The 17,315-nt window shown below is 44.5% G+C and overlaps 1 protein-coding gene across 2 annotated transcripts; it reads left to right on the top strand.

The window, feature by feature from the left end:
* Nucleotides 1-294: 294 nt before the first annotated feature.
* On the top strand, nucleotides 295-15,674 carry GATD3 (glutamine amidotransferase class 1 domain containing 3). Of its 2 annotated transcripts, XM_075132380.1 has the most exons (7): nucleotides 295-661; nucleotides 4,506-4,558; nucleotides 5,697-5,810; nucleotides 6,172-6,291; nucleotides 11,584-11,676; nucleotides 12,072-12,228; nucleotides 12,882-15,674. In XM_075132380.1, the coding sequence occupies exons 1-7, from the start codon at nucleotides 296-298 to the stop codon at nucleotides 13,008-13,010; spliced, it is 1,032 nt and encodes a 343-aa protein (XP_074988481.1). In that variant the 5' UTR covers nucleotide 295; the 3' UTR covers nucleotides 13,011-15,674. The 2 variants fall into 2 exon arrangements, with proteins under 2 accessions (XP_074988481.1, XP_048721027.1); XM_048865070.2 differs by lacking the exons at nucleotides 295-661; nucleotides 4,506-4,558 and adding an exon at nucleotides 4,605-5,140.
* The last annotated feature ends 1,641 nt before the right edge of the window (nucleotides 15,675-17,315 follow it).

The following is a 17,315-nucleotide window of genomic DNA, read 5'->3' as shown; positions in this document are numbered from 1 at the left end:
TTATACAGCGCTTTTTGCAAAGGCAGGTCGGGATGGTCAGTGATCTGAGGGTCTGATCCTGCAACTACTGCATTGGGGTGACTAGACGTCCCGATTTTATAGGGACAGTCCCGATTTGGGGGTCTTTTTCTTGTATAGGCTCCTATTACCCCCCGCCCCCATCCCGATTTTTCACACTGGCTGCCTGGTCACGCTACCCGGGCTGAGCTCGCAGTCCTGCAGGTGCTAGTGGGGCTCCCGGCGGGCCCCAGCGGAGACACCAAGAAGGGGGCAGCGGGGGCGGGCTGAGGAGAGGATGGGGGCAAGGCGCGAGTGCCTGTGGCCGGCCCGCCCGCCCAGGGCGCTCTGCGGGTGCCCTGAGACGCCCAGCACGGAGCAGGCAGAGGGCGAAGCCCGGCCCCGGCCGAGCAGCAGGCTCCGCAGCAGCGGGCGGGGACCTCCCGCCTCTAGCCGGCGCTGTGCGGCTGCAAGGCCCGGCCGGCCGCGCCCTGGGGCTCGCTGCTGCACCCGCCCGGCGCCCGGGCCCCTGCGGCGACTCCAGCCCGCGCCTCCCCTGAGCCCGGCCATGCTGGCGGCGCGGCTGCTGCTGCGGGCGGCCCCGAGCGGGCGAGCCTCGCTCCACGGCTCCGCCCGCCGCCTGCGCGGGGCCCGGGTGGCCGTGGTGGGTGCGGCCCGGCCGCGGGCAGGACGGCGGGGGGCTCCGGCGGGGCTCCCGGCAGCCAGGGAGGCGAGGCGGGGCGGGCCGGGGTCGAGCTGGGCCCCGTAGCAGGGCTTAGCGCCAGCTGCGGTGGGGTGGCCCTGGGCTCTGGGCGGGCTGGGCAGCGCAGCCCATGCTGGGGGGCTGGGGAGCTGGGCGGGGAGCCGCCTTACCCCCCCCCCCCCCGGGCGGCTGATAAGCCCAAGGTGACCCTCTCGCTGCCTGCTTCTGTACCGGTGTCCTCTGCTTGGCCGGGGCGGGTGCCGGGTGCGCGGGGTTAGTTGCCTCGTTAGATCCCGCTCTGCAGTGGGTGGCGATCCAGCGGGAATCTTTGTGCCATTAGTACAGATTACTTGGCTTTTAAGAGCGTGGAGAGGGTAATGCTAGTTGAAGGAGACCGGCCGCCCACCAAGCAGAGTCCTGGAGCTGAAATGTTCTGCCTCTCCCCGTTAGGATACCCACTCCGGGTACTGCTGTATTAACACAGGGCATAATGCTTAAGAATATAAGAGCGGCCATAGTGGGTCAGACCAAAGGTCCATCCAGCCCAGTATCCTGTCTTCTGACAGTGGCCAATGCCAGGTGCCCCAGAGGGAATGAACAGAACTGGGCAATTTTAAGTGATCCATCCCGTCATCCAATCCCAGCGTCTGGTCTTTGGCAATTTAGGGACCTTGAGAGCATGGGGTTGTGTCCCGGACCACCTTGGCTAATAGCCATTGCTGGACATATCCTCCATGAATAGATCTAATTCTTTTTTTAATTCAGTTGTACTTTTAGCCTTCACAGCATCCTGGGCAATGAGTTGCACAGGTTGACCGTGTGTTGTGTTAAAAAGAACTTCCTTGTTTTGTTTTTAAACCTGCTTCTTATTAATTTAATCAGGTCCCTAGTTCTTGTGTTATGTGAAGGAGTAAGTAATACTTTCCTGTTCACTTTCTCCACACCAGTCATGGTTTTATAGACCTCTCTCATAGCCCCCCTTAGTTGTCTCTTTTCTAAGCTGAACAGTCCCAGTCTTATTAATCTCTCCTCATATGAAAGCTGTTGCATATCTCTAGTCATCTTTGTTGCCCTTCTCTGCACCTTTTCCAATTCTAATACATCTTTTCTGAGATCATGTTACCAGAATTGCATGCGGTATTTAGCATGTGAGCATAGCATGGATTTATATAGTGGCAATATGATATTTTCTGTGTTATTATCTACCCCTTTCGTAGTGATATCTAACATTGGTCATTTATTTAACTGCCGCTGCACATTGAGTGAAAATTTTCAGAGAACTATCCATCTCTTTCTTGAATGGTAACAGCTAATTTAGACCCCATTGTTCTGTACGTATAGTTGTGATTATTTTTCCCAGTATGTGTTACTTTGCACTTTTCAACACTGAATTTCATCTGCCATTTTGTTGCCCGGTCACCCAGTTTTGTCAGATCTCTTTGTAATCTTTACAGTCAACTTTGAACTTAACTATCTTGGCCCAAGATTCTCGGGTAATATTGAATCATCTCCAAATTTTGCCACCACACTGTTCGCCCTTTTCTTAGATTGTTTATGAATATACTGAACTGCACTGGTCACAGTAGAGGTTCTGGGGGTCCCTTCTACTTCCCTCTCTCCATTGTGAAAACCAACCATTTATTCCTACGCTTTGTTTTCTATCTTTTAGCCAAAAGAACAGGAGTACTTGTGGCACCTTAGAGACTAACCAATTTATTTGAGCATAAGCTTTCATGAGCTACAGCTCACTTCATCGGATGCATTCAGTGGAAAATACAGTGGGGAGATTTATATACACAGAGAACATGAAACAATGGGTGTTACCATACACACTGTAACCAGAGTGATCAGGTAAGGTGAGCTATTACCGGTGGGGCGGGGGGAACCTTTTTTAGTGATAATCAAAGTGGGCCATTTCCAGCAGTTGACAAGAACGTCTGAGGAACAGCCGGGGGGTGGGGGGGGAGGGGGGGAATAAACATGGGGAATAAACATGGGGAAATAGTTTTACTTTGTGTAATGACCCGTCCACTCCCAGCCTTTATTCAAGCCTAAGTTAATTGTATCCAGTTTGCAAATTAATTCCAATTCAGCAGTCTCTCGTTGGAGTCTGTTTTTGAAGTTTTCTTGTTGAAGAATTGCCACTTTTAGGTCTGTAATCGAGTGACCAAAGAGATTGAAGTGATCTCCAACTGGTTTTTGAATGTTATAATTCTTGGCGTCTGATTTGTGTCCATTTATTCTTTTACGTAGAGACTGTCCAGTTTGGCCAATGTACATGGCAGAGGGGCATTGCTGGCACATGATGGCATATATCACATTGGTAGATGTGCAGGTGAACGAGCCTCTGATAGTGTGGCTGATGTGATTAGGCCCTATGATGGTGTCCCCCGAATAGCTACGTGGACAGAGTTGGCAACGGGCTTTGTTGCAAGGATAGGTTCCTGGGTTAGTGTTTTTGTTGTGTGGCTTGTGGTTGCTGGTGAGTATTTGCTTCAGGTTGAGGGGGCTGTCTGTAAGCAAGGACTGGTCTGTCTCCCAGGATCTGTGAGAGTGATGGGTCGTCCTTCAGGATAGCTTGTAGATCCTTGATGATGCGTTGGAGAGGTTTTAGTTGGGAGCTGAAGGGGATGGCTAGTGGCGTTCTGTTATTTTCTTTGTTGGGCCTGTCCTCTAGTAGGTAGTTTCTGGGTACTCTTCTGGCTCTGTCAGTCTGTTTCTTCACTTCAGTAGGTGGGTATTGTAGTTGTAAGAATGCTTGATAGAGATCTTGTAGGTGTTTGTCTCTGCCTGAGCCGCCACCCCCACCGCCGTTCCTCAGATGTTCTTATCAATTGCTGGAAATGGCCCACCTTGATTATCACTACAAAAGGTCCTCCGCCCTACCCCCCCCTTCCCCGCTGGTGATAGCTCTCCTTTCCTGATCACTCTTGTTACAGTGTGTATTGTAACACCCATTGTTTCATGTTCTCTGTGTATATAAATCTCCCCACTGTATTTTCCACTGAATGCATCTGATGAAGTGAGCTGTAGCTCACAAAAGCTTATGCTCAAATAAATTGGTTAGTCTCTAAGGTGCCACAAGTACTCCTTTTCTTTTTGCGGATACAGACTAACACTACTGCTACTCTGAAACCTATCTTTTAGCCAGTTACTGCTCCATGATAGGACCTTTCCTCTTATCCCACGACTGCTTAGTTCGCTTAAGAGCCTTTGGTGATGACCTTGTCAAAGGCTTTCTGAAAGTTTACTCACCGTATTGATTGGGACACCTTTGTCCATATACTTGTTGATACCCTCAAAGAATTCTAATAGATTGGTGATGCATGACTTCTTTTTACAAAAGACTCTTCCCCAACATATTGTGTTTATCCATGTGTCTGATAATTTTGTTCTTTACTGTCATTTCAAGCAATTTGCCTGGTGCTGAAGTTAGGTTTATCAGTCTCTAATTGCGAGGATTACCTGTGGAGCCTTTTTAAAAAATGGGCCTTACATTAGCTACCCTCCAGTCATCTTGTACAGATTGAAGCAATAGATTACTTACCACAGTTAGTAGTTCTGCAATTTCATATCTGAGTTCCTACAGAACTCTTCGTTGAATACCATTTGGACCCAGTGACACTTTAATTTATCAGTTCCGAAATCTCCCGTATTGACATCTCAGTTTGGGTAACTTTCTCAGATTTATCACCTGAAAAGAATGGATGGGTGTGGAAATCTCCCCCACATCTTCTGCAGTGAAAACCGATGCAGAAAAATACATATTTTGTCTGAAATATTGTGTTTGATTTTCTCTTTGCAGGTCTTGTCTGGATGTGGTGTGTATGATGGTACGGAAATCCATGAGGCCTCAGCGTAAGCAGCTTTGCATTATTGCAGAGTCCAGAAAAGTATTCTTCACATGATTAGAGCATTTTATTCTATTTAATTAATTTCCAGTTTCCCAGGGGTGTCGGTACTACCCTGGAAGAGCCTTGATGGTGTGTGGTTTTCTCCCAGGGTTGATTCTTTCCATACCCCATGAAAATCCACCATTTTGTCTCAGCTTTATGGTCCTCCTTAAGTTCTCATACTGGATGCTTCTGGATGAGGAGAAGTGGGCAGACTCCATCACCACCACATGCTAAGCCAGAGCAATGAGCTATTGGTCAACAGTCCTTCTCTCCCAAGCAACACTAGCTGCTGCTCTAGCGTTTGCAGCTTAGGAAGCAAGACCACAGACTTCCTTATTTCATAATCACCTTTCTGGGCCAAGTTCCAGTGCCAGGATTGTTAATATTCACACTGAGTTTAACCTATCACACTGTATATCAGATAATGGGACATTGATCTTAATGCCCTTTCGTGAGACATTTGGACTCCTCTTACAGTTCTGAAGGAAGACTGTACTGATTTCTATAACAAGAGTAAATAACATGGCAATCAAAGGGGTTTAAGGTAACAACTGAAGCTCATCTAGTCTTCCACCTCACTTCCCCCCTTTACAGACTATAATAAATGCCCTATACCACTGGTGCCCAAACTTTTCCTGTCGCAGCCCTCCCCTTACCAGTAATGGAATCTGTCTGTCTGTGTGCCCCCCCCTCCCCCCCCCACACAGTTGGGTCAGCAGAGGAACATGTGGGCTGAAGGCAGAGCTGGGGACAGAACTGGGAATGGGCGAGGAGCTGTGGCTAGAGGTGGAGCTGGGCTGGGGTGGTGCTCCCTCCCACTCCCTGTGGGCGTTGGCCCAGGTCCTGCTGCGGTCACCCCCTCAAATGTTCCTCCACACCCCCTTAGGGGGGGCGCACTCCACGGTTTGGGGACCCCTGCCCTATATGTTCTCTAAAAACTGACACTTTGCGGTCATTTTTTATGCTACTTTGTCAGTACTGTTTTCCAAAACATAATATATTTCTGGTAGGAGTCAGAGCCAGATAAAAACCTTCTCTAACTGGCTCCTTAAGACTCCCTCTCTTCTAAGGCTTTCATCATATTTTTACCTATTGTGTAGTATTTTGGTTCACCTGAGTCGTGGGGGAGCTGAAGTTCAGATGTATGCCCCAGATATTCCTCAGATGCATGTTATTGACCACAGCAAAGGACAACCAACTGAGGCTGAATCAAGGTAAGAGCTACATTTAATTTGCACAAGATGGCTCCTGCTTCTTGAGCTTGTGCCACAGGGACGTGCTGCAGGAGTTATGCCCTGTGCTAAATATTTACTAGTAGCAATTTTCCCAAAGTGTTTAACTTTATGCCTACTAATATTTTGTATGTGAGAAAACCTTAGATTCTTTGTCTTGTGACTTTGTCTTGGCTCATGGGTACTGTATATTCCAGTTCTGTTTCAGAAGCAGCTGTAGCTGTAGTTATTCAGGGTCATTATTTTCAACTCTTCAAAAATAACACCCTTTTCTTACACAGTTTCACCGCACTTGTATGCACTGGCTTCATTCCTCTTATTGCTTTATTTCTTGTTCTTCAAGAAACGTTTTAGTGGAATCAGCAAGGGTTGCTCGTGGTAAAATCACAGACCTGGCTAAACTTAGTACAAAGGACCATGATGCTGTGATATTCCCTGGTGGATTCGGAGCTGCTAAAAACCTGTGAGTGCCAAGTTAAGTAAAGTGATACAGAAATCCTTTATGCATAACTCAGACAGTAATAATAGGAAACAGTTAGTGGCCTTTTTGTAAAATATGTTAATTTACATAGTCTACCCCAGTGGTTCTCAACCAGGGATATGCATAGGTCTTCCAGGGGGTACATCAACTAATCTAGAAATTTGCCTAGTTTTACAACAGGCTACATAAAAAGCACTAGCAAAGTCGGTACAAACTAAAATTTCATACAGACAATAACTTATTTGTACTGCTCTATGTACTATGCACTGAAATGAAAGTACGATATTTATGTTCCTAATTGATTTATGTTATAATAATTTTAAAAATTAATCGCGATTAATCGCAGTTTAAATCACACTGTTAAATAGAATACCAATTGAAATTTATTAAATATTTTGGATGTTTAGCTACATTTTCATATATATTTTATTCTGTGTTGTAATTGAAATCCAAGTGTATATTATTTTTGATTATAAATATTTGCACTGTAAAAATGATAAACAAAAGAAATAGTATTTTTCAGTTCACCTCATACAAGTACTGTAGTGCAATCTCTTTGTTGTGAAAGTACAATTTACAAATGTAAATTTTCTTTTGTTACATAACTGCACTCAAAAACTAAACAGTGTCAAACTTCAGAGCCTACAAGTCCACTCAGTCCTACTTCTTGTTCAACCAATCACTAAGACAAACACATTTGTTTACATTTACAGGAGATCATGCTGCCCTCTTCTTATTTACAATGTCACCAGAAAGTGAGAATAGGCATTTGCATGGCACTTTTGTAGGTGTCATAGAATCACAGAATTTCATGGTTGGAAGGGACCTCCGGAGGTCTAGTCCAACCTCCTGCTCAAAGTAGGACCAATCCCCAACTAAATCATCCCAGCCAGGGCTTTGTCAAGCCTGACCTTAAAAACCTCTAAGGAAGGAGATTCCACCACCTCCCTAGGTAACCCATTCCAGTGCTTCACAACCCTCCCAAGAAAAAAACAACTGGTGCTCCAGATGAAGCTTGAACTCACAACCTCAGCATCACTCCATGCAGCACTGCTCTATAAGTAAGATGCGCTAACCCTTTGCACCACTGGAGCCCGCAAAAACAACACAATGAAGTGACTGAGGGCTTGGCTACATTTGTGAGTTAGAGTGCATTAAAGCAGTCCCGGGCCCCCTAGCTTACTACCCATCCACATTGGCAAGGTACGTAGAGCGCTCCTGGTACTCCACCTCGGCGAGTGGAATAACGTTTGCTGTGCCTTGGCTACAACACCTGGGTGTCAGTGTGAACGAGATGTTGCATTACTGCGTTCTGACTGGCCTCCGGAAATGTCCCATAATCCCCTTAAGTCAAGTGGCCACTCTTCTCATTGTTTTTGAATCACTGTAGGAATGCAGATATGCCCTTTGAAAGCTCCATTTCTGACAGCCGGCATGCTTATCTGCTCCGAGACAAAGCAACCATTACTATGGAATGCTGTGTGTGAGAGAGAGAGAGAGAGGGGCGGGGAGGGGGGGATCTGCTGCTGTCTGAACTTACAAGACAGCATGCTGACATGCTCTCAGCCTCCCAAAAACTCCCTCTTTCTCTTCCCCCACAACGCAATCCCTGTCACACTCCACTTCCCCCATTTGAAAAGCACATTGCAGTCACTTGTATGCTGGGATAGCTGCCAATAATGCACCACACCCAATGCCACTGCAAGTGCCGCCACAACAGTGCGCTTGAAGCTGTCAATGTGGACAGACTGCAGCATTTTCCCTACTGCTCTCTCCGAAGACTGGTTTAACTCAAAGGGCTTTACATCTGCAAGTGTAGCCATGCCCTTAGCTAAGGTCACCCAGCAGGCCAGTAGCAGAGTTGAGAACAGAACCAAGGTTTCTGGATTCTCAGTCCAATGCCTTACTTATTGTGCCACACTGTCCCCCTGTCATTGCAAGCTATTTACGTGACAGATATGCTAAACATACGTATACCCCTTCATGCTTCGGCCACCTTTCCAGAGGACGTGCTGATGAAGCTCGTTAAAAAAATGATGCATTAATTAAATTTGTAACTGAACTCTTTGGGGGAGAATTGTATGTCCCCTGCTCTGTTTTACCCACATTCTGCCATATAGTTCATGTTATAGCAGTCTCGGATGATGACCCAGCACATGTTGTTCATTTTAAGAACACTTTCACTGCAGATTTGACAAAATGCAAAGAAGGTACCAATGTGAGATTTCTAAAGATAGCTACAGCACTTGACCCAAGGTTTAAGAATCTGAAGTGCCTTCCAAAATGTGAGAATGACGAGGCGTGGAGCATGCTTCAGAAGTCTTAAAAGAGCAACACTCCGATGCGGAAACTACAGAACCGAACCACCAAAAAAGAAAATCAACCTGCTGCTGGTGGCATCTGACTCAGATAATGAAAATGAACATGCATCAGTCCGCACTGCTCTGGATTGTTATTGAGCAGAAATCGTCATCAGCATGGATGCATGTCCTCTGGAATGGTGGTTGAAGCATGAAAGGACATATGAATCTTTAGCGCATCTGGCATGTAAATACCTTGCAGCGCCAGCTACAACAGTGCCATGCGAACGCCTGTTCTCACTTTCCGGTGACATTGTAAACAAGAAGCCGACAGCATTATCTCCTGCAAATGTAAACAAACTTGTTTGTCTAAGTGATTGGCTGAACAAGAAGTAGGACTGAGTGGACTTTTGCAAGCTCTAAAATTTTACAATTTTTTATTTTTGAATACAATTTTTTTGTACATAATTCTGTATTTGTAAGTTCAACTTTGATGATAAAGATATTGCACTACAGTACTTGTATTAGGTGAAATGAAAAATACTATTTATTTTGGTTTTTTACAGTGCAAATATTTGTAATAAAAAATACTAATATAAAGTGAGCACTGTACACTTTGTATTCTGTGTTGTAATTGAAATCAATATATTTAAAAATGTAGAAAACATCCAAAAATCTTTAAATAAATGGTACTCGATTATTGTTTAACAGTGCGATTGATCCCGCTTAATTTTTTAATCACTTGACAGCCCTAGTTATAATTATATGGTAAAAATGAGAAAGTAAGCAATTTTTCAGTACTAGTGTGCTGTGACATTTTTGTATTTTTATGTCTGATTTTGTAAGAAAATAGTTTTTAAGTGAGGAGAAACTTGAGAGTACGCAAGACAACTCGGACTCCTGAAAGAGGTACAGTAGTTGGGAAAGGTTGAGAGCCATTGGAGCTAAGGAAGACTTCTTTCAAATTGTTTGGGGATTTCCATAGTATAACATTTTCAGTGCTGCACATGGATGGGTGGGTGGGGGTTTCCATACATGATTCTTATTATTGTTAGTGTGCCATTTTGTAATCTGAAAATTCCACACTGAAAAATTTCCCACCAAAACTAGGCAGCAGTTCTAGTGCTTACACGCCACATTAAAAAAAAACCTTTCCTTTCTGTGTGGTGGTGGTTTTGGGGGCATAATAGAGGGAAGTAGTGAAGTTTATAAAACTTTTAATTTTAGATCATTTTCAGTATCTTTCTCTTACTTCTTTCTGCCTCAGTCTATATAGAAAGTGTTGGGATAGTATTAAACTAATCACTAAATAATTTCCTTTCAAAAAGTTCATGGATTAGCCAAGTGAAACCCCATGTGTCTTGTGACCAATTAGTCTTCTTATTCTCTTTGATTCTTTTGAGAAATTTGAGTGGTTTTTTTTTTAACCATCTGTTTTGGATGGTTTAGACACAACAAATCCTGCATCTTGGCAGGGGGTTAGACTAGATGATCCTTGTGGTCCCTTCTAACCAGTGATGAGCTGCCAAAATCTTAACAACGGGTTCCCTCCTCACCCCACGAGGGGGTCCTTGTCCAACCTCCGGGACTCCTGTCCCATCCACCCCCCCCACGTTCCTTGACGCCCACCCCCCCAGGACCCCTGTCCACTGACTGCCCCCAGAACCGGGCAGGAGAGTCTCGTAGGCCACCGTAGTGGGTGCCCACCCCACCCCTAAGAGCCAGAGGCACCTGCTGGGGGGTGAGGTGGGTCCCGGCGGTGCTTATCTGGGGCAGCTCCCAGGAAGCATCCGGCAGGTCCCTCTGGCTCCTAGGGGTGGGAGAGTGGAGCTGTGGGGGGGAGCAGGGGGAGCGGCCGCTCCCCCCACTGATCACATCAAAAGTGGTGCGTTAGGTGCTGACTCCATGGGTGCTCCGGGGCTGGAGCACCCACTGGGAAAATTGGTGCGTGCAGAGCACCCACCAGCAGCGTCCCGCTCCCGACCCAGGCTCACCTCCACTCCGCCTCTACCTCCTTCCCTGAAACCACCGCCCCGCTCTGCTTTTCCGCCCCCTCCCCCGCCCCGGCTTCCCGCGAATCAGCTGTTCGGCAGGAAGCTGGGGAGGGCTGAGAAGCAGGCCGTGGCTTCCTGCTCAGGCCAAGGGTGGCGGAGGTGATCTGGGGTGGGGAGCGGTTCGCCTGCGCGCACGCACGTTCCCACGGGCGGCACTCCTCGTCCGTCCGTTCCTCCCCCCCTCCCTCGAGCTTACCTCCGCTCTGCCTCCCTGGGCCTGAGCGGGAAGCCGCTGCTTGCTTCTCAGCCTGCCCCGGCTTTCCGCGCGAACAGCTGATTTGCGGGAAGCCTGGGGTGGGGGGCGGAGAAGCAGAGCGGAGCGGCACGTTCAGGGGAGGAGGCGGAGCGGAGGTGAGGTGAGCTGGGGCCGGGGGTGGGGAGCGGCTGGTGGGTGCTCTGCACCCACCAAATTTTCCCCTTGGGTGCTCCAGGGCTGGAGCACCCGTGGAGTTGGCACCTAAGGCGCCGCTTTTGGCCAGTTAAATTTAGAAGCCCTTTTAGAACCAGTTGTTCCGCGAGGGACAACCGGTTCTAAAAGGGCTTCTAAATTTAACAACCGGTTCTAGCGAACCGGTGCAAACCGGTTCCAGCTCACCACTGCTTCTAACCGTATGGTTCTATGATTCTATGAAATGGCTTCTTCTAGGATGTTCCTTGCTGTGTCGTCATAAGAAATTATTTGTTCTGTTCTGGTAATGATCTGAAAATCTGGTAGCATTGCTATACTGTTTCCGCAAAATGTTAGAACACTTAGTACTTAGTTAAAACTAAGATTTGTCGTTTATAATTTGTTACTTGACGCAGTGAAGCGTTAGTATCCACTTTCCATTATTGATGTCCATTGAGAGCTGCTCTGAGTGTCCACATATAAAGTCATAGCATTATATTGAGGTGTTAACGAAAGCTTCTTGTCGTGGCAGTTCCACCTTTGCTGTGGATGGGAAGGATTGCAAAGTGAATGGAGAGGTTGAACGTGTCCTAAAGGAGTTCCACAAAGCTGGGAAACCCATTGGGTATGTACATTCTAGGAGCATTGGGTATGGTACATTTAGAGGAGCAATTGAAAGTGCTGTTGTGTAGTTGATAATTTCTGTGAGAGCAGAGATAAAACAAATGCTAGGTAAGTGGGTGGATGTTAGTCTTTGAGCTAGAAAAAATGTATTCAGCCTTGCATTTATTAGTGGTTCATTTAAAAAAAAAATCTTCTTTCAAGATGGTAGGAAGAAAGAGAAGCTAAGAAAAAGTTTACCTTGCTTGCCAGGAAAAGCCTGATGTAGCTGGAAAGAAATTACTTTTTCATGTTTGACTTTATGATCTTTACATATATGTGCATTTGAAGTTTCATAATTATAATTCATTCTTTTAAGAAGTAGTCTCACTGGAGTAACCTTTCTTATTTTTCTTGCAGCCTGTGCTGCATTTCACCAGTGTTGGCTGCAAAAGTTCTTCCTGGTGCTGAAGTTACTGTGGGACATGAAGAAGAGGAAGGTGGGAAATGGCCTTATGCTGGAACTGCAGTAGCCATTAAAGCACTGGGAGGAAAACACTGTGTAAAAGAAGTAACTATATCCTTTCCAATTAATAATCCGTGATCAAGTGTTGAGGGACACGGCTATTCTTAATGTATAAGTCAGCACAGTTGCAAAAATACACAGAGTTGATGCTTAACTGTTGATAGTCTGGTAGGACTATCCTGTAGTATGATACATGTGGATTAGGCAGCATTATTCCCATTGATTTATCAAGTTAATTGTGTGGCTGAATCCTTACACATGGTGCTCAGTTGTTGCCTGAAATTCCTCTGGCACAACCAGTGCAGCGGTTAAGTCAGAAGTGCTATATATAATGGCCTACAAGTACAATCTATCAATGGAAAAGGACCCCATAACTAGTCAGTTTTGTTTGAAATTCATTTCTTTCTTTTTCCAAAAGTCTAAAGCTGTGACCAAGACATCTTTACCCTGAAGCATTAACTTCTAAGCAAGGAGTTTCCCATCTTCTCATGTAATCATTAATACTCTTTTCCCCATTGATACAATACTGGTATTTCTGAAAAAATAAGTAGAACATCTCCATTCTGAGGCTACAACTATGACCATCTTTACATTACTTGGGGGTTGGGGAAGATATTTATTGAAGATGTAGGTGGTGGTGTTTCATTCTGCAGACAGCATCTGCAAATACTAGGTTGGCTGTGTTTTCCTTAACTCTCTTCCACGAAGCTCATGTAGACGTGAATAACAAGATGGTTACTACCCCAGCATTTATGTGTGAAACGGAATTGCATCACATCTTTGATGGTATTGGGGCCATGGTAAAGGGTGTGCTGAAATTAACAGGCAAATGAAGTGGATACTGTAATAATAATAATAGTAAGCTTTAGGAAATTAAATGTACAATACCAGAAATATCATGCATCAATAGAAACATATTTCCCCTGCTTGCCCCATTAGCACTTTTATAAACCACAGACATAAAGTTGAGTCTGATTCCCAGCTCTGTTCAGAGATTGCAAAAACATTTGGTACATAAATGCATTGATTTCCAAGCACATCCTAACAAAAGGGTCTGTTGACTGGCTCTTTGAGTAAAGGTCATGCATCCTGTAACCTAAATAATTTTTTGGACTTGGACAATTGGTGCGGGTTGTGTGAGAATGTTCTGAGACCAGCCAGCATACTATTCCAGCAAAAATACCCTCCATCCCTTTGAAAAACACTAGGGATGCACATGAAAACCAAATGACATGAATACTGTGGAGTCAGAATATTTGGAGCAATGGACTGAGCATAGGGCTGGATTGCTTTGTAGATTTCACAGTTCTGTTTCAGAGGCTGCATAGTGTGGTTGAAATGCACCAGTTCAATTGCTATTGCGAGGAGTAGATACAGCTGCTATGGGATTGACTGCCATTCAGATGTGGGGAGTGAAGTTACTGCTGACTGCTGTTCTTTGAGAGGAAAGCTATGTTAAAATGCATTCCTGGCTAGTCTAGCTGCCTTGCATTGAAACAGCTATTGTATTTAGTTTTCTGGGTGTGTCAGTCTGAACTTTGGCATTGAGAAATTGCTGGGATCTGGGAACAGAGAAATTTAAGAGGACTGAACAATAGAGACACACTTATCTGTGTGTTTCAAGCAAGGCTGCAATAGTTTGCTGCGTATACAGTCATTTCCTATGTCCGTGAGGTAAAAGTCAGGATCAGCTCTGATGTAGCCAGTGGAAACAGTCATTTCTATGCCCCGTGGTTAACTCACCATTAATTAAAAACACTGTGTTGCATAGCCCTCCTTTCCATATTCCTTTCATGGCTTTTTTTCTGTTTTAAAAGTTGGGCTTTTTCCAAATATGAATAAATCTGTGTGTCAACAGCAGGACGCACCTTATTGTTAATGCCCTAGCATTTTGAAGAATCTCTCCTTATTTAACTGCACAATAGGCCTTTCATAGCTAAAAGAGGGCTTGAAACAAGGGGAAAGTATCAGCTACAGTGCCTTGTACGTTTTAAAGATCTCTTCCACATGAACGTAGTTACTTGCCTAGCAATGGGCAACAGGCTGACTCCAGTGCGGTTACCACCTTCCCCTTTCCAGACTAACAGAGCAACTTCCATCGAAATACAATCAAATGGAAGAAGAATGAGGTATAAATTAATTAAATGTTGTCTAGTTATTTTCTTTTACCTTTTTCCCGCATCTCTTTTAATCATAGAATATTTGCATTTGAAGGAGCCTTTCCTGATTCATAGAGTCCAACAACCTTCAGCATTTCCATCTCTTTCCTAAATGTTGTCTGTTCACTTCTTATTTTTCTTTTTCTTCCTGCCTCATTAACTTTTCCCTTTATAGGCCAGCATAGCGTTCTATTCTCTTTCAGCTCCAAGTTGTCTGTCTTTCACTCTATTCACAGAAAAATGATGCTGACATAACAGAACTTTGTGCCCCATGGGCACCTGCTTTTCACAGACAAGAACCCTGTTCCAAATACATTTGCCCTGTGTTTTTTAATCAACAGGAATTTTAAGACCTGTACATGAAGTTGTTTTTCAAGAGTACCAATTCTTTTGTCCTATTATGACAATGATCCTAAAAGGTTACAACATGGATTTTGAGGATATTTTTGCCAGCACATACTCTGCTAATTTGTTTACTCTGAGATGTAATGATATGAATATACATTGTTCTGCTTATTGGTGCTATTCTTATTTAGACTTTAGGCCTGCTGTCCCTGTTAAGAAAACTAAGCTAGTTTTGATGTGGCTACAGAAATTTTCTGTGTGTGGTTTTAATACTACAGTAAAACACTGTACATAAAGTTAACAAAAATGTCATGTATGAGGTATGCTCCAGGGAATATATGTATCGTAGTGGGTGTTTCAGTTAAAGGTGGTTCTTGTAAATTTAAACTAATGAGCTTCATTTAGATTCTGATGCGGTCTGATTTAAGGTTTATTGTGTGATATTGCATTGAGGTATCATAAATACTATCTGTACCCTTGACTGGAGAGCAGTGGGGATTTAAGAAGATGCTTTTCCTTTGTAAAAAAGACGGTTCAGTTTGAAAAACTATGTTCTTAACCTTGTTTAATCAATGCAGATGTGAAAAGAAAAGTACTTTTATGGAAGAGAGATTTTATCTATTAGAGCATTTTTTTAAAAATACAAAACATTTTTGTCAAGTACATCTCTGGCGTGAGCTGAGGTTTTGAAATTGCACCACAAGCATATGCACTATTCACACTGATCATCTTAATAGTTAAAATTGTGAGCTTCAATAGTATCCTCTCTTATGGAGATTCTCAGGAAGCTAAAAACAAGAGCTACATACAGATTATATTATTAAGTGTGCTTGGGTGGAGGTTAGGAAACTTCATGTTGCTCATGATTTGTTACAATGCTGGGTTTGTGCGTGTAGAAAATGTAGGAAATCGTCAGTTATCAAAGGAGCAAGAATAGAAGTGGAAGACATTGTGTTCATGTAGCTGACTACAAATAAAGGCTGCTTCCAGATGTTTCTCTTGTAAATTTATTTATGGATCAACTTATTTTTACAGATATGGGGTTATCTTAGTGGGGAGAAGGCAGGGTTTGAACCTTATTGAGGGTATGAAATGTTCTATCTTTAAATGTTGAGTCAGTGGGAAAGCTCTAGAAGAAGGGGCTGTATAAAAGGAACTTTTTAAGCATGTTCTTAAATGTGTGCCTTCCTTACATGTGCAGGAATTAAAAAAGAATAGTCTATAAACAGCACTGCAAAACTTCCAATACTTTGCCTGTAGAAGGGGCAGTGAACTCCTAGGATTAGTGAGAACTCCCACAGTCAGTGACAGCTGTTGCGCTGTCTTCTACAGGACTGTGTGTGTACCTCTTCTATGGCACTACATCTCCCAGGGATGTAGGTGGAGGTTTCTCTTTAGCTTCTCGTCTTACCACAAGAAGGCTGTTGTACCTTAAGGTTTTTCATACCTGCAGCTCCATTGGAGGTAGCTGTAGTGCAGATTCAGGACTCTTTCCTTTCTGTTGGAATAAAGCTTCCTTTTCTCTGGGCTAGACAGAGGTGATCTTTTTGAGAAAGGGAGATATTTTGAAGAAATAGCTAGCCCTATAGCACCACCAGTCATCGCAGAACGAGGCCACAGATCAAGCCAATGTACAGCTCTTCAGTCCTGGTTAATTCACTGAATGTAGCTACCCAAATAAGAGTGACTTCCAGAAATCCTTTCTTTCAACTATGCCCTCTTTGGACAGTTGCAGTCCTAGTCATGGTGATCCATGGCTTTGGGACCTCCAAGTTGGATTGCTGCAATGCCCTATGCCTGGGAATAAACATACAAGCCCTTAAAACTCCAACTAGTGTGGAATGCAACAGTGTATCTGGTAAGCAGCAGCAGTGGAAGAGAACACCTCACCCTGGAGTTCTTGTTTCTGTACTGGAGCCCATTTAACAATGGATCAAGGTCACTGTCCTAATTTTCTTAGTTTTCATGAGCTTGGGACTCTTACTTGGGAACCCAGCTGTAAGTCAACAAGACCTTTTAATGACAACTGTGCTCCTTATGAATAAGGGAGCCACCTGCAAAAGGAGAGGGAGTCATGAGTGCTGGGGACAGAGCTTTGTTCAGGACTGGCGCACAGTTGTGGAAGTGCCTTCAGTGTGGAGATCAGGAGGAAAATTAGCTTCACTGCCTTCACAAAGACAAGACTTGTCACTGTGCTTGCCCTCAGCAAGAAATGCATTTTAAAACATCCCTTCAGCACCAAGGAGAGGTAAGGGAGAAAGAACCAAAGACGAAAGAATGAATCTTTTATTTACTTGTGAGGCACTCAAGATTGCACAGCGATGAGTACAGTACAAAACCCTTTCTGGTTCTTGTGAGATGAGATTTTAAACCTGCTGCTATTGCAGGACTTTAATATTACCCTGGCTTTTACCCAAGTGTAATTTTGGAGGGAAAGTCCATGTGTTGTGGGTGGGGGATTAATAGGAAGAAGGAAACGCCTCTCTGGCAGGATTGGTTTTTTCCCCTCTCTCTGCAAAATGGTGGCTATTTGAAGATGCCTAGAAGCTTATTCTTTCTTCCAGAGGTGGGCACCGTGCAGCTGAGGTGGTCAAAGGTGCATGGTAAGTACACTTGAGCACGTGACTATCATCA

Source organism: Caretta caretta, chromosome 1 (assembly GCF_965140235.1).
Source record: "Caretta caretta isolate rCarCar2 chromosome 1, rCarCar1.hap1, whole genome shotgun sequence".
NCBI lineage: Eukaryota > Metazoa > Chordata > Testudines > Cheloniidae > Caretta > Caretta caretta.
The sequence above is the reverse complement of the archived record's forward strand: the minus strand, read 5'-3'. Positions and strand labels throughout refer to the sequence as shown.

What these genes read in the sequence shown, in the direction of transcription:
- GATD3 (XM_075132380.1), top strand. Translation starts at nt 296, where the DNA reads ATGGGGGCAAGGCGCGAGTGCCTGTGGCCGGCCCGCCCGCCCAGGGCG. An exon ending in GCGGGGCCCGGGTGGCCGTG is followed by an intron (nt 662 to 4,505) that starts GTGGGTGCGGCC and finishes TTCTCTTTGCAG; the next exon opens with GTCTTGTCTGGATGTGGTGT. An exon ending in GAAATCCATGAGGCCTCAGC is followed by an intron (nt 4,559 to 5,696) that starts GTAAGCAGCTTT and finishes CCTATTGTGTAG; the next exon opens with TATTTTGGTTCACCTGAGTC.